The sequence below is a fragment of the Schistocerca piceifrons genome, chromosome 1, assembly GCF_021461385.2.
Source record: "Schistocerca piceifrons isolate TAMUIC-IGC-003096 chromosome 1, iqSchPice1.1, whole genome shotgun sequence".
NCBI lineage: Eukaryota > Metazoa > Arthropoda > Insecta > Orthoptera > Acrididae > Schistocerca > Schistocerca piceifrons.
The window spans coordinates 819,398,982-819,422,588 of NC_060138.1; the positions used below are offsets into that span (position 1 = coordinate 819,398,982).

At 38.6% G+C, this 23,607-nt stretch overlaps 1 protein-coding gene across 1 annotated transcript in view; it reads left to right on the forward strand.

Moving 5' to 3' along the window:
- LOC124775396 (transcription factor HIVEP3) overlaps nucleotides 1–8,993 on the forward strand; it is a 121,244-nt gene extending 112,251 nt beyond the window's left edge. Inside the window, exon 21 of the mRNA XM_047250233.1 lies at nucleotides 4,693–8,993. Coding sequence (XP_047106189.1) covers nucleotides 4,693–4,815 — 123 coding nt within the window. The 3' untranslated portion in view covers nucleotides 4,816–8,993. The remainder of the gene's footprint in view (nucleotides 1–4,692) is intronic.
- Nucleotides 8,994–23,607: the final 14,614 nt, after the last annotated feature.

Genomic DNA, 23,607 nt, shown 5'->3' on the forward strand with positions numbered 1-23,607 from the left:
ATTATAACTTCCAACCTGTTTGCACCATCCTTTCCTATTCCCTCTGTAAGAACAACAGCCTTTCATCAGAAGAAAGGACTGCCCTACACAACCTAAAAATGGATCTGGACCGGATCGTCCTCTCAGCAGACAAAGGTTCCTCCACCGTTGCGATTAAATGGAGTGGCTATGTGGTGGAGGGCCTCTGCCAGCCATCAGACACCTCCACCTGCAAGCTCCATCCCCAGAAAATGTTCCTAGATTCCCAAAATCCCAAACCCCTGGTCTGGTTCAGGTTTATTAATGATATCTTTATAATCTGGACCCAAGGCAAGACACCTTATCCTCATTCCACAGCATTCCCAACACCCTCTCTCCCATCCACTTCATGTGGTCCTCCTCCACCCATTGTGCCGCCTTCCTAGATCTCGATCTCATCCTCTCATATGGCTCCATCCACACCTCAGACCACATTGAGTCCATCAATCACCAACAGTACCTGCACTTTGACAGCTGCCATCCCTTCCACACTAAAAAATCCCTCCCATACAGCCAGGCCACCCATGGCAGATGTATCTGCAGTGAAGAGATCTCCCTTACTCAGTATGCTGAAGGCGTCACAATGACCTTCGCAGGCAGGCAATACCCTCCAAACCTAATATGCAAACAGATCTCCCGTGCCATATCCCCACACTCACCTGATCCTCACATCCATCCCAAGAACCAACCACAAAGAAGTGCCCCCCTTTTCATCCAGTAACAACCAGGACTAGAATGACTGAACCATGTCTTTCGTCAGGGCTTTGATTATCTATCATCATGCCCGGAAATGAGGGACATCCTATCAAGAGATACTTCATCCCCTCCCAGAGTAGTGTTCCACCCCCCAACCGACCTCCCCAAAATCCTAGTCCATCCCTACGCCACTCCCACACCCAGTCCCCCGTCACAGGGATCATGCTCTTGTGGAAGACCCAAATGCAAACCTGTCATATCCACCCACCCAACACCTCCTACTCCAGTCCAATCACAGGCTTATTCTATCCCATCAGAGGCCGAGCCACCTGTGAGAGCAGCCAGGTTATACACCAACTCTGCTGCAACCAGTGCAAAGTGTTTTACGTTGGTATGACAACCAGCCAGCTGTCAACCAGAATGAATGGCCACCGTCAATCTGTTGTGAAAAACAAGGTGGACCACCCAGTGGCACAACGTGCAGCAGAGCGTAACATGCAAGATTCAGTGGTGTCCGCTGACATCTCGTGCCCTAGTCTGTGAAATGTGTGCGCAGCCGTCTGCTACCTGCCCCCTCTACCTGCTCTCCTGTCTGGTCCACAGACAGCTCACCTCTCTCCCATGAGCCACTAGACGCTTCCCACAAACCCTCCCTGCCTCTTGTCTCTCTCCATCTGGTACTGCACCCCACTGTGCACCAATGCCTCACTTCAGTGCACCCACCACGGGCCAGGAAAGAAACGGATGAGCGTATGGCGTCAGTGGCCGGGAGTTCCCAGTCGAGAAGTTCGGCCGCCAAGTGCAGGTCTTATTGAGTGCGACGCCACATTGGGCGACCTGCGCATCAACAGTGGGGATGAAATGGTGATGAGGTCAGCACAACACCCAGTCCCTGAGGGTAGAAAATCTTCCCCAGCTGGGAATCGAACCCTGGCCCCCATGCGTGTCAGTCCAACGTGCTGACCATTCAGCCAATGAGGCGGATGCCAGGAAAGAGCTGGCAGTCAACTGAGCACAATGTAGGGAGACAGGTGTGTGTGTGTGTGTGTGTGTGTGTGTGTGTGTGTGTGTGTGTGTGGGGGGGGGGGGGGGGGGTCATGCTTGTTTCTCCTACAGCCTGAGAAAGGAATTTCATTCTGAAAGCAAGCAAAGCAAAACTCTGTACCTTTTGTTTTTGTATTGATGACATAGCACTTCTGCCTTTTGCAGAGTTATCTCCTTAATTCTTTATTCTCAACCAGAACTTTTTGTTTATTATTAAACAAAAAGAAATCCTAGACACACTAAAATATCTTACACGAAAGTATAATGTACGGCAGTACCTGAACTGTAAAATATGTCTGTATCATAAAGTAAGGTTTTTTTACTGTGCGTGAAAGTTTGACAATTGTGCATACATTGTTACTGGACTGACAAACAACTGATATGCAGTTGACTGATTAAAACATGAGAAGTCACATGGGGAAAAAAAAATATTCTGTTCGTAAGCAGACAACCTTCATTTCACCACATTGTTCTTCCGTTTCCCATTTCACAAAATGTCTATTGGTATAGACATAGAACTTTGTTTGATTTATTAAAGTGCTATGTCAAATGCATTTTTAGCATCAGTATGTGATATCTGAGCTGTAGGGTCATTGTGTTAGTTATCGTTGTCATCTTGCTCATTTCATCAGTTCTTAGAGTTATCTAAGATTTGATTGTCAGTTAATTCTTCTTCCATTATGCTGTCAGTGTCAGATATGTTGATACACTCATTCATGTCACAGGACTCCAGTAAAGTTTGTAAAGCCCTTAAAATCACTGGAGTGTCTGCTTCTTGACTTTCATCACTTGTTGCATGGGCTGTTTCATCTCGATTCTCTTGACTTTTCTTTTTGATGTTTTTATCTTTATTCTCATTCATTTTTGACCACAGTTTACAACAGGATTTTTTAAGCATTGGTGCAGTCATTTCTTCCCAAGTTTCCAGATTACCTCTTTTTATATTTATTGAGTTCATCATTTGAAACAAGCTGCTGCCTTCTTGTGTCTTCTCTAAAATTTACCCAATATATTTTCAAAGACATTGTCTCTTTAGCCACCCTTGGTCCATGGGTTCAATTAGAGATGTTACTTTGGCAGGAATAAATAAAGCTTTTATTTCACCTGTATCGAGTTTTATCTTCACATGGATGATGGATGACATGTTGTATTGTTGCATATCATTATGACACACTCAGGGAGGGGTTCTTCTTCTTCTTCTTCTTCTTCTTCTTCTTTCTTTCTCTCTCTCTCTCTCTCTCTCTCTCTCTCTCAATCAATCACTCCTTAGAGGCTGGATTCCATCCATGTTGACTTTTGGTTACAGTAACGTACTGGTAGTGATACCCTTTTAATGTTTTTGAATGCCCCCCCCCCCCCCTCACTTCCCCCTTTCCCGTCACAAACAACAGCATCTTGTGACTGCTATTAGCATTACCACAGTCAGCAATAGTTCTTCTGTCTTTGGCAAGTTTTCCGCCTGTTACAGAGTAATTTTGTGCAGCATGAGTTCTTGTAGGAAGCATCTGTAGTTAAAGCTAGATTCATCAGTATTTTGCACTTGGTCAGGCATCAGTTTAAGCTCTTTAACTAAGTTTTCAAATTTTGTAACAAAACAAGATATTTACAATTAATTAAGTGGGTTGAAAAATGTTTTTATTAAGTTTCTAAATGAAGTTTCAGCATGCTAATTTTCTAGTGGAGGGTATGGGGCAGTATTCTCACTGAATGAGTTCATATTTTTTTCTGTGCATAATCAGTTCATCCACATACTGTATTTTAAAATATTGCTTTAGTTGTGCTCCTGCATTAAGTGAATTGTAACAGACAATGTGATCCAAGCAAAACAGAGCAAAGTCTAAGTAGATCAATGGGACTTTAATTTCTTCTCAGAATCTTTCAAAAGAAAAGTATTTTCTGTACATTATTTTTGTAGGTTGTGAAAGATATAGATTAGCAGCCTGTGACTCAATGGGATGTTTTCTGTGCAGGTAGTTTGGGGATAATATGTACATAAATCACATAACATTTATAAAAATCGACAGTTAATCACTAAAAAGTGTTATCATTACAGCTGGTACTGCAGAAAAACTGGTCATGTAGCTCTCTCTCTGTCTATGAAGCACAGTTTTTGTGAATGATTTACTTTTGAATAAGTGGTTCCATAATACTGTTCTTTAACTTGATAGCAACAACAGGACAACATCTTATGTGTTGGATAACTTCATAATATAAAGAAATTTGTATTAGTTAATTGTAGATTCTGCAGTCATCATGATATTTTGTTTAGTTTGCACCACATGTTTTGGCTTTAAAGCAACCATCAGATTTGCTACACCAATGATACAAGAGGATGCATGACCATAAACTGAATTAATTAATGGCTGTGTGTTCTTTGTGTCTGTGCTTTCAGATCTGATAATGCGCATAAAGCCAAAACCAGTTATCTGTGGAAACAAAATGAAATGTGACAAGACAATTTCAAGTTCCAAAGTGACCTCATTTTATTCAGTTAGTTACCAGTTTAATGAGAAAATCAGTTTCAGGATTTCTGGTTCAAATGACAAAAGGCTGAGATATTTTCATATCATTCCTTTGTAGCTAATTCATACTGTTAGCCTAATTTTTAGTGCTAATGTAGCAAAATCCCTTAGATTAATTAGAAATAATCTTCGACACAAGTGTAAGATTTCATCTAAATGATAGTTGTCCAGTTCAACAGTGATAAGTGAGTAGGAATTAAAAATAACAGCTCTGATGTGGAATTGCAGGAATTAAATAAGTATTTGTATGATGGTGTTAACAGTAGCTGATGAATTCATGACAGAGCAGTTTTTTAAACTGTTTATGGGTTACAATGACTAAGGTAGTTACATATTTGTGATCAATTTTGTTGTAGATATTAAATTATTAAAGAAAATGTTGTGAAAATAAGAATTATATTTTCTTTTACAGCATATTTTATCTCATACACAGATACGACCATTTGTGTGTGAATTCTGTGATGCAGGATTTACATCACAGCATCTTCTTAATGGTCATTTAGAGATGCACAAAAAAGCAACAGCGCATCTATAAGAAAAAGCAGTAATGTGATAGAGTAAGAAGAGAATGTATACAAGGCACTGGAAAGGAATTTCCAGTTTTACAAAGAGCTTTATTTTATACTAAAACCAGTTTACAGCATCTAACACATTATATGATAGCTGTCTTCAAAATTTTATGTATGTTACTGTTTTTTAAAAATTTATGCATTTCAAGTTCACAGCAGTAAATTAAATGTTTATAATGTTTCTGTGAAGTCAAAAACTTTGAGTAGACAGATAATTTGTTTATATGTACAGTAAAATGAGGAAAAATCAGTGTTCATTACCTTGTGATCAGATGCAACAGAAAATTAATTTATTGTAGATATTATCTTGTATTTTACAAACATTGTTCCTAACACAACAGAATGAAAAAAATGAAGTGTATATCAACTTTTTCTGTATGTGTACTGCCAGACAGCTAGATAACTGGTAGCCTTCATTACCACATAAAGTACAATATTCATATGTGAAATTTGGGGCCACTCTTTGTCATTATTAGTTGTTAATCAGATGTAATTATTTATAATTGTGTATTGAAAACAAACATATTGCACTATCATCTTCCCATTTTCATGATAAATCAGATTGTGTATGTCAAAGAGGAATGGTAGACCTGAACAATAATGAAAGAAAACATTTCACTAGGTGAAACAACAACTGAAGTTTAGAGCCCCATGAGGAAATTAATATTTCCTGCTGAAGGGGGTCAAGGGATAAAGGTGAACTCAAAGGATCAGTCCATAAGTGTGAAGTTATGGGTAGGGTGTTGTTCACTGTAATGCCTCCAAATCCATTTCTTTTACCATAAAATTTCTATTGCCACAATCTTTCGTTTATTTAGATTTATATACTGTAACATCAGGATTCAGTTTGTTCATGTGCACTGCTGTCAATACAAGTATTGTTACATCTGCAAATGTAAGTCAAGCAAACTTTTCTGTTTGTGCCAGCATGGCTGGGAAATAGAGTGAGTTTATGGAAGGTTCATCTTAAAATCATTTTTGTGGTATGAACCATCAGCAGTGTTATGTTTATCTTTTATATTCTTTCTTTGTCCTATTCCCTTCTCTCTCTCTCTCTCTCTCTCTCTCTCTCTCTCTCTCTCTCTCTCTCTGCGCGTGTGGCCTCTCCCTCTCGTGTGTGTCCACTGCCTGCCATGACCTGTTTAAATTACCTTATAAATTGGCTTTTCTATTCACTTTAACATCAAAAATGGCTTGATTCTTCAAGTTTCATTACTTTTGTTGCCCAGTATTTAGTAAATGGGGTTGTTTCAATCATTCTTGTTGGTGATAGGCATATTTTAAACTTCCATGATTGAAGGTATACAGAGCTTGTAAACAAGCATAGGCAAAAAGTAACTCTGAAGAGTAAAATTTAGAAACTTGCTTCTGCTTTCAAAAATACTTGTCTGTGTAACAATATGTAAACAAATTGGCATTAGTAAACAGGTAGTATTTTACTTCTTCATATGCTTCTGCATTGCTTTCATGGTCTGTCAAGAGTATTTTTCTATCTCCTGATTATTTAGTGGCAGTACACAGTGATGTGTGAAAGCTTGGCAAAAATAAAAACTGGCAAATTTAATAAGCAAAATATTGAAAGATACTGTTTACTTTCATATTAATGAAAGCTGAACACGAGGGACGAAAGCATAAAGTGTGTCAGTGGTCGCAGTTCGTAACTAAGAGTTGCTCAGAACTCTGTCAAGTGAGAGCCAGGTGAAAAGGGAACCAGTTAAATGTAGTAGCATTACATCTATTATCATTTCAAAATGTACAATTCTTTCACTCTCTTCCACATCTTTCAGATATTTGTAATTAAAGAATCTGTAGCAGATATTTAACTTTGTTTGCCAAACCACATGCCTTCAAATTTAGAGACACGACTACTTTATCCATTTAATTCAGATTTTAGTGAGCGTGTGTATATTGTAAAAGTGAATTGGAAGTGCTTGGTCTTAAAGTATGGCAATATTTAACTCTGCTCTGACGTAGAAAACACTGTAACACAATTGTAAGCTGAAGAGGATGCACACTGGATGACTCTCCATAGAGGTTTCGAAGTTAAGCATAGTTAAAACGTGCACACACGTCATTTGTTAGGATAGTAAAAACATTTGTCCCCCAAAAATAGATGTTCTATTGTGTGGTGTATCACTGCTAAGACTTGGTGTAAGAAAGAAATGGAAATAAGTTTCCACAGACTGGTTGGATGACTTTTATTCGCGGGTAGTCTGTAGCTTTCACATACATTGTTTTTCTGCTGCTGATAAATTGCATAATATTGTGTATGCTCTAAGTAAAGAGTTCACTTGTGCTGCACTAAACATTATTCTACTGCTTTGTGTTGTCATAGCAGATACTTCAGTTTTTCTTCTGGAAGAGATTCTTCACAAAGTTGCAGGAAACTACCAGTATCTCGTAGCTAACCACACTTGGCTAATGTTTTCCTGTTGGGCATTTGTAACATGATCACTACAGTGATTATATGTATGATATATTATTTGACCATATCATATTTTAGTACAGATGCTAAAGACTTCATTGTCTTGTGCTCGAACAAGCCTAATGACTTCTTTTGGCTGTAATGTGTTCCTCCACTCCAAGTGTAGATGCTACAAATGAGGCAGTGATCATTTTACATTGATATTTTTAGTTATCTTAGTCAACAAAAGACTGTCATTTTCGTAAAGTCTTTAGTATCTACCATTACTTGCAGAAAAGGCAAGTTACTGTCATATTGGTATTTTTAAGCCAGTTGTTTTTGCACTTCGGTATATTGTCTGTGATAGAACACTATAACACTGTGCACCAATCAACTGTAAAACTTAGTATTTTGTTAGTTTTTAGAAACTTCTAAAAATCTACAACACTGACTTTAGAACTTGCTGTTTCCTATCTTGCTGAAACAAAATGAAATACTACACTGTATTTTGGCAACAAGTCTACAGTTCCGTTGCTGATGTTTTATGTATCAGAACTAGGAATACCAAAAGTTAATTTGATAATATGATAAGTTTCATAGTGTTCTTAAGGCAGCATGAATTTTGGGGCATATCATGCTGCATTTTTCTTGTAACTTTCATCTTTGTTAGACACTAATAATTTTATTACAGTCCAGGTGTACAAATAGGGAAAAACATCATTTTGAAAAGCATAACTTCATCTGTCACTACAATTACTTAATGTGCTCTATAGCAAGACAAAAAGTCATTCATTTAAAATTCAAGTTTTTAATGTTGTGAACTTGCTGTGGTAAGTTTGCTTGATATAACACCCAGCCTTCAGTTTTATGCCTATTTCTTTTAATTATGGACTGAGCTTACTTCCTGTGGTTCCAGGTGGTTGTTAAGTACCTTAATGAACAATGAGTACAACTGTAATTTGGATGTCCCACGAATTCATAAGTAAAATGAATTTGTACCACATTTACATTGAATTTTACCCACTTTGTGTATAATTGTTTGTACTAAATATGACAAATGTATGTATAATTTTTGTATAAATAATTATTCTGTATATAAAACATATTCAAGTGAATACCATAAGGAAGTTGTTGTGTAATTTATAACTTATATAGATATATAAATATTTTGTGCATATGTAACAAAAGAAAATATGTTACACTGATATTGCCAAATGAAATGCTCAGATGAAACTTTTTGAGGACTGGTAGTTGAATAGGTAACCTCAATCCATGATCCCCTTCCCCATATTATACTAGCTACCAAAACTGCATTTAAAAGGCTGAAACTTGCTTCACTGGGTTTGTTTGTTTGAAAATATTGGTATTCAGTATTAACTTTGATATATGTATTCTCCTGTTAAATGTTGACATAGCCAGGCAAATTTGCAGTTTATAGACCTATATGTTTGTTGCAGAACTGCGAGGCAGTGACTGCCATCATTTTAAATTAAATGTTACGTGCTGAAAAGCAAATTATTCTTAACTACAAATTTTGTGTACAAATATTCCAGTAATGGTGCTCAGTACCACAAGACAGTTATTATATTGTGTGATATTCTAATGACTTTAGCAGGTTCTTAACCCTTCGTGAAAAAAGCGGACTACAGTGTGACATTTGAATGTTTTGTGAGGAGAATGTGTGAAAGATGTAATAACTGTGACAGCTTGTGTGAATAAATCTGAAAGTGTCTTTGTAAATGAGGTTCGTTGTCTTGAAGTCGGCTTCCTCAATCCTGTTGTGAGTAACTGAGTCCTGTGACTTATGGAATGCAGGAACTGCTTCCACAGTTCATCACTAACAGAGGTTTCTACCCATGTACAGCTGTGCAGTTCGTCCTTTAGTGTTGAACACAGCTATCATTTATACAACAAGATCTGCAGATATGCAGTTTCAATAAATATTAATTTGAACCTAGTAATTACTTTTATTTTATTTCAGCCTATGTTCTTGGCGTATATCATAAAAATGCTATCAGCCTGGCAGCTATCAATTAAATTGCAGTTATCCATAAGAGAATGGAGCAATTCTTATTTATAACTGAATACAAACAGTGAAGTAGCTATCAGTGCATCGTATAGAATTATGACTTGTATGAAGCTTGTAGTTTTCAATTCATAACACTAATCTTACAAGCAGTGTTACTATTGTCCTTTATCCTACTTAAAAATGAAATACTGAAGTGACTGTCAGTATCAGGTTGTTCCAGCCCAAGTAGCAGCACACAACATTCCAAGCACTTGTTAATCTCAAAAGTTGCGTAAACAACATTGTCGTGTAGAGCTCACTCAAACTTACATGGCACCAGTGCAGAAACATGTTTTTTCAGGAGTGCTGGGCTGCTATATCATGTTGTTGCTCACTTGACTGTCACCAGCCAATCTGCACACTTAGTGTTCTCGTTGCTTTTCCTTTGCTACATAACATGGCGCTGCAGTCCTCATGCATTATAGGTGGGGATGGGGAAAAGTTCTTCCTAAGCAGACATTTGAAAATGGCATCAGTTCTGAATGCATAATGTTTTCATTAAGTCATAATTAATTATTTTCTTCCAAATAATTATCAACAGTTTTAAATGACTTTTAAGTCTTGTTTTTGATATAATTAAAAAAATCTGGCTCAAGGGAAGACTAGGCTTAAACTGAAACAGTTGTCCCCTCTGCTACTGTACTGTCTGCACGAGCCCAGCCATGTTACTTTGTGTGCATGCTACTGGCTTTAGGAGACAGGAATATGACAGTTAACATACTATTTTAAATTAAAGTATGACTAAAATTGTGTAAAACTGGGCCTATTTTCTAAGGTGTAATTTCACGAGGCCTCTTGCATTTTAATGGCTAAAATGGGTTGCACCCAGTGATTCCCGTTTCATGTGTTTGGTTTGGCAGAACAATTGAAGCATACAGTAACTTAACTACTGCTGCCATGGAATCACTGATGTGGTCTCATGTTCTGTCACGCACTTGGAAAGGGTTTGATAATTTGGCAAACAGTTTCCATTGACTAAAAACCAAGTGCTTAGTACTGTGGTCTGTTGTTGTTACTCGTGTTCATGTTAGAGGCAGCATCCCAGTTAACCAGTGAATTGAGTTTTGAGATTTGTAATTCATTAATGTCACCTGCACCAATCCTCCCAAGTTTTACAGACTTGCTATAGAATACTCTAAACAACCTTGCAGTCTCCTAACTTGACAACTAATGGGTTAGAATCAAGAAGCAATTCCTCTACTATGCTGAATTTTGGTTAAGCACAGTGCAAAACAGTAGTGATAACCAAACTTACCTCTTCTCTCTAAGTAATTTAATTTGTTATAGGTTCACATGTATACTTACGTAATTGTTGTATCGGCCCTCAATATTTCCTCTTGGTGGGGTACTGCTCTTGCAGAGTTCGTACGTGAGTTCCTCTTTCAGCAGGCAAGCCAAATTTCTTACACCATGACTGATCGTTCTCGAAATGTATTAATAGGAAAAGTACCTTGTATTTTTTGTGACTCTACACCACCACTCCTGTACTTTCGTTTCGCTATGAAGTTTGGTTGTGGGTGTGATAAATGAGTAAATAAAGTGCCGAATGGTTATTCAGCATTTATTAACCAAGTATTAAAAGATTCTGGGAATGAAAATTATGTAACTTCATGCAACAAAAGTACTTACATAAACTATGTAAGTTAACATGGAACTTTACATTGGTAGCCACCTTCACTCCTTGGCCATGAACGTTGCGGTGCAACTTATAGGAAGTGAAATACATATAGTCCTTGCTGAAAGGCCACTAAAATATTACACACAGTAGTGTCTGCTAATCTGAAATGTATGCCACATTAAAATCTGGCCAAGATATAAGCTTGCATTCCCAGTCCCTACGATGCTTTAAGGCATTTAATATACACAATACAATTGTCTGGTCTAAGGTATACACAAACAAATCCTTACAATGAAAGAAATTGACATTTTATGTTGATGGGTAAGTACGCAATTGACACATCTCCAAACTGTGATACTTACCATTTGACGAACAGTGCTGAGTTGCATGGAGCATGTGTGCCAGTGACAGGGCACAGCTATCTTGACATATTGGTGAACTACACAGTTCCAGAGATGCCTCCTAACATCATTTTCCAACAGGATGGTGCCCACCCACCACCTTCCCACTACCATGGGGATGTTACCACATTCTCTGTGAGATGTTTTCTCAGCATTGGAATGGGAGGGGAGTCCCATTGCCCAGCCCCTTTGGTCTCCTGATGTGACGCTCCTGAACTTCAGTTCTGTGGGGGTTTACCAAGGACATAGTTAACAGAACAAGGGTTTGAGATCTGGTAGATTTGAGACAGTGAATCTAAACCACAGTCTGTCATGCTTAAGAACAGGTGGTGAGAAGTGGAGGACCATTTGGTATCTGCCAAGCTACGAACAGCGTGCAATGTTGTACAAGTAAACTTATAAGCCATAATATACTGAAATACAAATAAATGTCTCTGTATACCTCTAGCCCAGACACTTTGTATTTTAATAAGTCACTACCAGTTTGGAGGTAAAACTTACACAGCCATGACATTGAACAAGCTGAAAATACACTTAATAAAATAACTAAAATGAGGAGCGTTACATAAACTTTCAAACCCCAAGACAACCATACATATTCAGTTAATTAACAACAACAAATTGCTTAAAATAAGTAGTTAAACTAACTGCTTTAAAGAGGTATACCAAGACTTTCTGTCAATTACTGTGATCCAAAATTTTAAGTTCAATACAAGTCACCCATGTTAGCTCTTGCCCAGTATACGCCACCCTATAAATGAGCAATTCACAACACCCACAGTGACAACTAGTTCTGTCGTACAGCTGATGCCAGAGCATCATTAGATGTGTTTGTAATCACTGTAACCAGTCTGGAGTGTCGCCACCTGTGAGCACCATTGTAAGCCCATTGTACATAGAAGACCAAGAGTATGGAAACAAATCGTGGGCCATGCAGACAAATCGAAGTTAAAGAGCTGAGAAGAGGGGATGCACCAGAAAAACAGTCTACAATTAAGAAGTCATATGAAGAGAACAGTTGGAATGTACTAATAGCATTCCATATGTGATTTAGTGGAGTCCAAATGCCTAAAACATATCCACTAGTGGAATAGATGTGCCAAGGTTAACATAAAGAAGTGTGGTTTCAAACATCCACAAACAGCATGACATGCTGAATTCCAGGGCAAATGAAAAGAAATGGCATTTGTTAGGTACCATCACAGTCAGTCTCACCACCAAGTGGAACAGGCATGGAACTCCATCCCACAAACTGACATCTGACAGCTGGCACCTGTACAACACAATGGATGCATGTTCATATGCTTGCACTCAACATTCTGGTAGTTACACCAGTTATTAATGTACTAGCATTTCACATTTGCAATGGCCTATCTCCCACTTACATTGACCTGTGATCTTGTGATGTTAATCACTTAAATATGTTACCTAAACAAATGTTTTTCTAAAATTTCATTACTCTATGTTTATTGTTTTTTAGTGTTTCATTGGTTTTTTCCGTCAGTGTATGATGACAAACAGATAGAAGACTTTGACAATGTTAAAACCTTTGGATTACAGAGTGATGATAAATTCACCTTGTAGAGGCATACCAGAGGACTGCTGAAATGCCTAAACAAATCTTTATTCGCAATGCGGATGTTGTCGGGCATAGGTGATATATTAATAAAGAAGTTAGCATTCTTTGCCTACTTACATTCCATAATGTCAAACAGGATAATCTTCTAGCAGAACTCATCAAGCCCAGCTAAAGTTTTCAAAGTGCAGAAACGTGTAATACAAATATTTTTGGTGGGAACTCAAGAACATACTGCTGATGCCTGTTCAAGAACTGGAGATAGTAACTACTGAATCCCAGTATACTATAGAAAGTAGAAGCAGAATCTTTCCGTTCAGGCACCAAACTGTAACAGGTTAGAGGTAGTTGTGGAGAAACCAGAGTGAAACATAAACAGTTCTTTCTTGTCACGATAGGTCCGAGTCCTCCTGGGGTGTATAAGATCCATAGGTAGTTTGAGAGAAAAGTATGTTGTGTGGGAGAGCTGCAGACAAACCAAAGACGATGATTATACAATGGTTCTCTATTAATTTATTGAGCTTAGGCAGTCTTCAGAGTATACCCTAATTTCTGGTGTGACCTGGAGTTCCCTTATAATATACCGGCATTGTAGCCGCAGGCGATGTTGAAAGGAACGCACTTGCTGGTCAAGATAAGAACTCTGTGCTGCCATCTCCAGTATGCAAGGTGAGCTGATACGGCAGAATGCGGCCACAATTGGCAACCTCGTCTTCTCTATTTTAGAAGGTCACGTCGTCCCAGCAGCATGGCAGTGGCATTTGGCAGTGTCAAAGTCTGGGCAGACACTGAAGAGCAGGAGCAAGAGCAGGTGGCAGGAGCAGTTTTGGCTACTCAGGTTGGCAGAGAGGCACTGGTCCTCTGTTTGCGACCCAGTGGTGGCAGAATTTTGGCAGTGGCACTGACTGACACAAACTGGGCATGACATACTAGCAGCTGGCCAAACAATGATGAGCTGGTTCGGCTGTAGTTAAATTTTCCTTTCTCCTACTGATTCCCCAATAATAGTGGTGTTTCTGGGTCATGTTGAAGAGCCAGGAGTCTGTCAGTGTTGGGTAGGTGTGGTGTGACTGGGAGTAGGTCTACCAAGCTGTGTTCAGTTATATGATTCTGGGCTGTGAACTGGTTCTGGTGCTTGTGGTCTGACTCAGGAGCTGAAAATGCATGTCACTGATCAGCACCTGCTGTCGGGCTGCAGCCTCATTACAGGTGTGGACTCTGACATATGCTCCAAGTTACCATTTGTAACTTTATCTTTTATAATTTCCTCCACTCTGCGAAGAAAATTCCATCTTGAATTTTGCTGGTACACACATTGGTATATGTTTATTATTTACAATTCATATTTCCACTTCCATTCTTGGTGTCTGTGCAAACGACAGTCTACAAATTAATGGTAATGTCTTACAGTTTATTGTTATCCACTAACAAGGAGAAAACAGGTACTGTGAGATACACTGCCTTGTTGCTTAGCCATACTGCCTTGCTTGAACTCTATTGTTTGCACTCTGTCCTTTTGCTCCATATTCTTATACTTTAACAATGAGATCCATGGTACCCTTGCTTGATGGTTTCGTGTCGTGACTTGGGGCTCTGTCTGAACTTTCTGAACTTTCTTCCTCTTTTCATCCTGTATTAAAATCTTAATTCCCCTTGCTCGGAGAGATTTACCCAGGAGTTCCACTTCATTAAACAGTCCTTCTAATTCCTTTAATTCAACATATCTTCTGAGATAGATTTTCCCATTCTGTCACTTTACTTCACTTGGTCGGCTATTGCTGATGGGATGGTTTTACTGCTATCATGAATCCTGCTTCTCAAAGGATACAACTTGAATGTATGTGGTATCTCAGCACTTTAGCTGCTGTGAGACAATGCCACATGATGTGAAGGCGTAAAACCTAACCTAACAATACCATTGCAAGTCTTTATACTAGTTCTAATCCATTGGCACTGTACCATGGCTTACACCTATATAAATGAACTAAGTAGAACCTGGGAGTCACATTCCTAGATTGCTCTTATTCCACGAGGACTTACTTCACAATTGCAACCTCTTGATGTCTCGATAAATAGATCATTTGAAATGTTTATAAGAGAGGAATGGAACAAATGGATGATGGATGGAACCCAACATGAATTCACGCTGAAGGGAGCCATAAAATGACCTACAATCAAACAAGCATGTCGGTGGATAGAACAGTCATGGTCTAGAGTGAGAGAAGACATTATTGTTAAATCTTCCAGGAAGTGTGGCATAAGTAATGCTCATGATGGCAGTGAAGACTGTCTTAATATATGAAGAGGACAAGAAGAAGAAGAAGAAGAAGATGATGGTGATATTAAGGGATTTTAAAGATCAATTTGGTTTTATAAACTAAGAATTTTCTTTAATCTTACTTTGCAGTCTATTAATAAAAACAGTAAAAATGTTATTTTAAAAGAATTGCTTAAATTGAGGTGCGTCTTATAGTATGTAAAATTTGGTAGTTTATTTGTAATTATTGTTTACACAAAATTAGGTACATAGAGGTCATCAAACACCATAAAAATTTTAATTGTTTGTAAGGGTAGACTGTGTGGTGGATGCAAAAAAGATAAGCGAAGTTTTGAGGGTATATTACATGGATTAATTCTGTCATGTATGTTATTTTGGAAAGGTTATGTATAGATTTGAATAAATAAGTGTTGAGGATAACTTTGTAATATGTTTAAGAGAAAAAAAGTGGAAAAACAGACCTCCCAAAATATAAAGTCCCTTCAAACATTAGAATATTGTAGTGGCCATTCAATTTCCAGAGTCTACATGGACATGAGCAAATATCACGTGTTACCTCAGGCAGGTCTGTTTCCCACCAGGTCTCCGCATATAGTGTCCTCAAAAGTCTCATCGCGGCTGTTCACCATCCAGAATCTCTTACCCACTCGATTAAATTTCACCTGATACCACTGGTAGGTCTGCCTTCTTCCAGAATGAACATCCAAGAGTATTGACTTGCTCCCTTGAGCTCTTCGTTAAAAAGTCCCAGTCCCCACTTGATTCCTTTAGTGTTCCACTAATGTCTGCTTTTGCAGTGACTGGAGGGTGTCCCCACCAAAAACACATCATTTGAAATTTCTACAGACTTGATTTCACTCAATTTGACCACTTCCTGGGCTAAACTAATATATTACAAAAATATTTGAATAAAGAAATTTATAAATATTCAGTCACACTCACATCATTCACAAAATTATAGATAAAGATTTGTTCATAAATAAATAAGCTAGTACCCAAGTGCAAGTGCACTCAACTCGAATGACTATGAATCATCGTTAAATATTGTTTAAATAATTATTTATGCCTTCTTGACCTAGGTGTCTTTTGGTACTCTTTTTAATTGTGGTGTCAGCTAGAACATGAGGTTGACCACTTTCAAATTAGAACATTTTTTAATAGTACTTGTAATCATCATTTAAACCAAGTTACTTGCAAAATAGTGAACTCTTCATTAAATAATTACACAAGTAATTTCAAGATATGAGATATTCATGCTGCATTCATATTCTTTGTGACTGTGGAGAATACAACATTCCAACAAGTATTTGCATAATAAAAAAAGATATAAAAGACATCATAAGTCAATAAATTAAAGATACAGATGAGTGGTTTTCAGGGATAGTAACTATCGTGCAATGCTATCATCTGAGATATTGTTTGTTGAAATCGCAAGAAGCATTTAAAAGCCATTAATTCAGAAGTTCAGTGTGAAATATTAACTTCTATAGTTTTAAAAGATATTTAAAATATTGTTGTGGCATTGGCTGCACCTCATTTTTCTGAGATTGCAAATATATGCCAATTTCCTTTAATACTCGACTCTAAATAGTTTGATTCTCAAAGAGCTGTAAGAAGCCATCTTTCAGTTTGCCTGACACTCCACCATTTTTGGTGCATCTCCTGTAGAAAGGCCACGTCAGCAACAGCCATCCAAATTCCCAGCTTTGGGATTTACTTATTTCTGGTGTTGCTGCTTGTCTTTGTACCTGGCCTCGCCCTTACTGGTCACGTAGTTGGACCTGCCACGGTGCGCCCTAAGCCTTGGGCATGCTAGCATTCAGCCATACAAAAATTTCATTTCCCCTCATACCAACTCTAGGCTACCAAATCACTTGCCTACATACGGGTATTGTTACCCACCTCCACTTACTGTGGCATATTAGCTCCCTAATTTGTTACTTTGTCATGCCAGATATGTAATTCATCCCTAATTCAAGGTATTTTCCCAGAGGGACTGAAATATGCTGTTAGTATACCCCTTATAAGAAAGATAAGATGTCAATAATTACTGACCTGTTTCACTACTGATACAGTTTTCCAAAATTTTTGAAAACTTAATGTATTCTAGATTAGTATTTCACCTGAGCAAGAATATTATCGTCATTACACTGCAGTTTGAGTTTCAGAAGAGTTGCTCTACTGAGAGTACCATTTATCAGTTCATTCACTAAATTTCACAAACATAAAATAGTGCTGGTCAGTATCTTTTGCATTGTACTTATGTCACAATATTTTGCTGTAAAATCTGAGATTTTATGGAATTGATGGTACAGTTAACCAATAGATATCCTATCTAACCAAAAGAATGCTGCAAGTTGTACTTAGTATTTTGACTAATGTAGTCCAAGGATATTATTCCAACTGGGAAGAAATCAAATTTGAGGTTCCATAAGGCTCAATCTCAGGAAATTGTTCCTCATATATGTAAACGATCTTAACATGTAATATCCAACAAGCAGAATTAATTCTATTTGCAGATAATGCTAGCATTGCAATCAATATGAGCATATGTACAGCAACAGAATAAATGGTAAACAATGTTCTTAAAAGTATCATTGACTGGTTTCCTGTGAATGGACTCATCTTCAGTTTTAAAAAGGTGCATCATATTCAGTTCTTCACATCTAGGGCTACTATGTCAATGATAAATGTAACATATGTTAAGTAGGGTGGTAATTTCAAAATTCTTAAGTGTCCATGTTGATGACAATTTAAAATGAAAGCAGCACATTTTGGAACTTAGTTCAGCCACATTTGCACTTAGAATCATTGAAAATCTTGAGCGGAGAGAAACCAGTAACTTGACATATTTTGCATACTTTCATTCAAATGTGTCATAGAATAATGTTCTGGGATAACTCAGCTTTAAGGAAGAAAGTGTTCATTGTCCAAAAATATGTTGTAAGAAATGATGCTCACCCATGGTCATCTTGTAGACAATTGTTTAAGGAGTTAGACATTTTGACTATCACTTCATGGTACATTTATTCCATCAGGTTTGTTGTAAATAATCCACTATGCTTCAAAAGGAACAATGAAGTTCATAATTACAATACAACAAGAAAAAATTTCATTCATTACACCACATTAAGATTGCCTTTAGCTCAAAAGGGGAGTGCACAACATTGCAACAAAAATTTTTATTTGCTTGCCCAGTGACACAGAATGTCTGACAAATGGCAAAATAAGATGTGAACATAAACTGAAGAATTTTAATCTTCATAACTCCTTCCATTCTGTTTGACTTAAAAAACTTGTACATGATCCGCATGTAGGTTTATTTACAAAATAATTTGTGATGTGAATATAAAATGACTTGTTCCACTTCATTATGATTTACCATACAAATGATCCATGGTTCATGAAATTAACTAATTAACTAAGCAATCTGTTTGTAATGAGAATAATTATGACAGACATAATGTTGCAAGTCATACCAAAATAGTTGTTTTGGAATGTAACCCAAATAGGAGACAGAATGAACTGACAAGCTAGAAAAAGCTTAATTATAGTGCAATAGATTTCTCTCTTTCACTAATTATGTGATAATTAAGAAATCATAATAGCAAGGTAATCTGAAATTCATCAGCTAGTATCCAATTGAATCTATGTTCTCATAAGATTGATATAAATTTCACAAACATTCTAAACCAATGAGTAATCTAAGCATTGTATTAGTAAATCACAAGTTTACTTCGATTCTAGTTATGAAAATAGAAGTTTCATGTAATTAATATGAGATGAGAAAATACTACAAAATTGAGTTAACAGATTTTGCTTCCTGGAACTCCTTTTTCTTCCCACAGCCATAGGGCATGTCCACACCTCATGTACAGTAAATGGTACCACAGTGGTCCCTCTTTGCAAAAACACAGACAAATGATTTATGGATCAAACCATCAGGATATCCCTGAAATTACACATGCTGTTCATTGCAGTTGTATAGTCAGAGCACATATGCAAAGCTGATAGGAATATTTATTCGACAGTTGATGCTCAGGAGTAAACATTATCAATTTCTGATTGGTAAAAAAATCAGGTTAATCAGACTTAGTGCCCATATGTCTTTCCTCAGCATAGAGATATTTCTGTGGATGTATAATGAACATCCAAAAAGTCTGTACAAAATGTTATGGTAATTGTGTTGTGGATGAAAAATGAACTAAAAGAAGGAAATTGCTGTCTACAAGTTAATTATGGGGCATGTTTGCTTGAGACACAATATGGCAATATACTAAAACAAATCGGAAAGTACAAATGAACACATAATTAACAATGCAATTAATATATATTTAGTGGTGTAAATGGTTAATAAGTAGGAATTCACATAACCAGTGACAAGCAGAGTTAATTGTCAGTTTTCTACCAATGTAGCTAATCAGTGACAAGAAAGGTTGTAATCAAACTACTGACAATGTATGTAATCAGAGACAAAAAAATTGCAATATACACAATTCACCAATGCAGATGCATGTGTGTTACAGCAAAGCAGATGTGGACCAAAGCTTAACATAAAGAATACAGATTGTACCTACACCTATACAAAAGTGAAAAATAAGAAACATTGATTTACTCGTATATACATATCTACGTACAGCACACACTTGTCATCTGAGTGTCAATCTCTCAGGGCATCTGACATTGAAATTCAATTACACACAGAAAAAATACTGATCTTATAACCAAGCATTTTATCTACATTTTGTTTTCTAATCTGCAACTACCACGTGGTTATAATTAAACTTTCCCTATTTAACACATTTTAACACACAAACTAATTACCATTTGAGTACCAACCTTGGTAGCCTTAATGTCCAGAGTATGGGGTGCATGATTTCCATGCATTGCAGCACCACTATCCAGTCCCAACTAGGGCCACCAAGCACCATGATCAATCATTGTGATTCGTAGTCTCTCACACCTGACCAATTGCAATCCACTTGTTGACATGGTAACATGAGGTTGGGCAAAAGGAGCAGGGCATTAGAGCATTATTGGTGAAGCTCTGTTACTGACACAACAGTAATGCTGCAGCTGTACTTTGAGAATATTGCCAGCTGAAAGGATTACGGAAGGGTCCTCTTTCTCCACGTGCTTTGCAGAGCATGAAGAAGAATTCGAATCAACTGGAGAAGTGAGCTTCGCTCCAGGAAGAGGCCAATGACCGATTGCACCACAGGTGGTTGATGAAATCACTGTTGCTGTGGCAGACAATGCTGCGTGCAATTCCTGATCATCAGGCATTGCACATGCTGTTTCACAACAGTTGTACATCCCGTGGTCCACTGTATGGAAGGTGCTTCAAACCATTCTCAAATGGTATTTGTACAAAATCCATATTGTACAGCAGCTTGCACCACAGGATGCGCAATGACGTGTTGACTTCACTCTCCACTTTCTCGCAAAGATTGAAGTTGACGAGGGCTGGCCCTGGCTGTCCTACGGACAGACAAAGCTCATTTTTGTCTGATGGTCGAGGTGAACACACACAACTGCCATGTGTGGGGATCCTACCTCCAGTCACTGTGTGTGAAGTTCCTCTGTGTGGTGAATGTGTCACTATTGTGTGGCTTCACGGCTACACTCATCATTGGCCCATTGTTTTTTGAACAGGTTGGTGCTCAAGGACCTAAGACATGCAGTGTGACTGGTCACCATTACTGTAATATGCTTTGCCAGCATGTCATACCCACTCTACAGGAGAGAGACGCATTGAACTCGATAGTTTTCATGCAAGGTAGGGCCCCTCCGGACATTGCTCATGAAGTTCACCTGCTTCCCTAAAACAAATTTGGAAACAATTGAATTATCAGCCGATTATTTCCAAATGCTTGGCCGACACAATCACCCTATCTCACTCCCTGTGATTTCTGGTTGTGTGGCTACCTAGGTTTACCAGGCTACCAGTTTTTACCAGGGGAACATTCACACATGTTCTGATCTGATGCGCAGCATATCAACAGAGTTAGCCGGCGTACCTATGGACATGCTTCATTCTGCTGTACAGAATGCAATCCTGCACTTTCAGATGCTTCTGGACACTGAGGAGGTGTCATATTGAGTCCCTTTTGTAATGGTAATGGTAGCGGTGTGTAATGGTATGATGTACTGTTGCAGCACATTAAATGTGTCTCTTCCATTCTCTTTCTGGCCATCTAATCACTCACTCCACTGTCACAATAACACTGACTGGTGACCGGAAGATGTTCAAAGACTTAGTTGTCAGTACGGCCATGCAACATTTTGCTTCCCCACACTTTAACACCTCAGTCACCGAAACAGTCGACATTGAGTGTTCCCACATCTCGCTAATGAGGGTACCTTAATGGCCATCCCCTAGGTCAGGTCAGTGGACATCGAGGTTTGACAGGTGAGGCACTGGTGTTACAAGTTTCAGAGGTCGACCTCTGAGACTGGTGAATGTCGGCTCATACACACAAAGGTGTCAGATGTCTGTGGTAACATTTTAGTAACATGATTGCTGTGATATATATTGTCTTCTCCAGCATGCAAGAAGCTGGCTGTGTTGCTCGCTCAGCCTTAGTGAGGAACTCTAGAAACAGCACACTGTCCACTATCATAGTTTGCAGCAGGTTAGGCACGCTGCCTGACAGTGATGTGGTGCAGTGTTGGTTAGCAGGAACCAGTGAGACAGCCCGCAGATGTGCCTCTGTGGATACGATGGATCTCACCACTCTCATAGAGGGACACTTACTTAGACCTGTACCCACAGCATCCTCTGCATAGTGGTTGTCATGAAGGAAGAAGGCCAGAGCTACCTCAACACACATGGCATACACCCAAAAAGGAGGTACATGTTCAGCTGGGAGTCATCACTTAGGTGCACACTCAGCAAATAGGAGGTGGCAGCTTGCAGTCAGTCGGTTCGACCCTTCACCAGAGGAAAGCCCAGTAAGCCTGCATTTTCTATCATTGGTAGTTGGACCCATTGGTTGTGGCAGCATGGAGTGATGAAATCCAACCACAGCCAGCAGGCTGCAGTCTCGTAGTTAAAGTCTTCAAACAGGCAGCAAGCAGTGCATTACTGTTCACAAGCAAAGTTTATCTGCAATTAGCGAGACTGTCATTCCGTTGCGATCAGTGATACAATGGAATGACCAGAAACTGAGGATGAGATGTCCAAAACAGGGGTACAAGTGTTGCCGTGCTTTTGTGATACTGACACTCTTAGTGTGTTCAAGATTATGACTATGACTCACAATCTGAGTTGGACCTCTTTTTTTTGTGTCAAGCAATAGCTTTGAAAATTTGTAAGTGCACCAGGGAACTTGTTGCTGTGCAACAGCATGTCCAGAATCATTATGCAAACTGAATATGCTCTCACATGAGAGGAGCACTTGACCGCACTCCTTGTTGGCTCTTGGTACCATAGCAAATGGTGCAACTGATGTCAGGGTGACAATGCATCACAATGATGTATTTATTTCCTGGAAAAGAGACCACCCCACGTAATTGCTTTGTCACTCTGCAATATGAGATTGTGTGGCTTGCAGTCATGTTAAAAGTGGTTGCAACTGCACCCATTGCTTGATGTGGGTCCATTCTTGTCTGTTGCACAATGTAGTGCTTGTCTACACCAATGCCTGTGGTTTAGAACGCTCCTCGTGCACATGAAACAATTCTGTGAGCAATGCTAAACTCCTGGACTACACTTGGCACACATTTGTCCTCCTCCCAGTTTCTTGATGATTCTTCCCTGTGTGAAATCATCCAAATGTTGAAACTTCCTGGCAGATTAAAACTGTGTGCTGGACCGAGACTCGAACTCGAGACCTTTGCCTTTCGCGGGCAAGTGCTCTACCATCTGAGCTACCCAAGCACAACTCACACCCTGTCTCTCGGTCTGGCACACAGTTTTAATCTGCCAGGAAGTTTCATATCAGCGCACACTCCGCTGCAGAGTGAAAATCTCATTCTGGAAACATCCAAATGTTGCTTCTGAGCCACAGTGTAATGAAGAAGACAACTACAGAACAGTGTAACTGTTCGCCGATTGACACACACTGTCTTTTCCTTTTCCTTCAGTGGCATCATGTTGCAGGGCCAGCCCCATTTGCTGCTGTAGTCACGCTGACCTCATGCCATGTGGCACCCAACTTTCCGTCCATGAGTGGGAGACCTCTGGCAACATGGTCCTGCACCTCCATTCGTTTGCACTGAGAAGTTAATATCTTATGTTGCTTTATCTATCCCAGCCTTAAGTTCTGCAGAGCAGTGAATGTTCTCTTGAATCTTTTGGATTCGTTTTCGAGCTCTACAGTCTCCAAAGCATTCATGTAAATTTTTATAAGCATATTGTGGTGACCAAACACTCAACTGTAACAAATGACTTCAACCGGGAAGTGTGTCA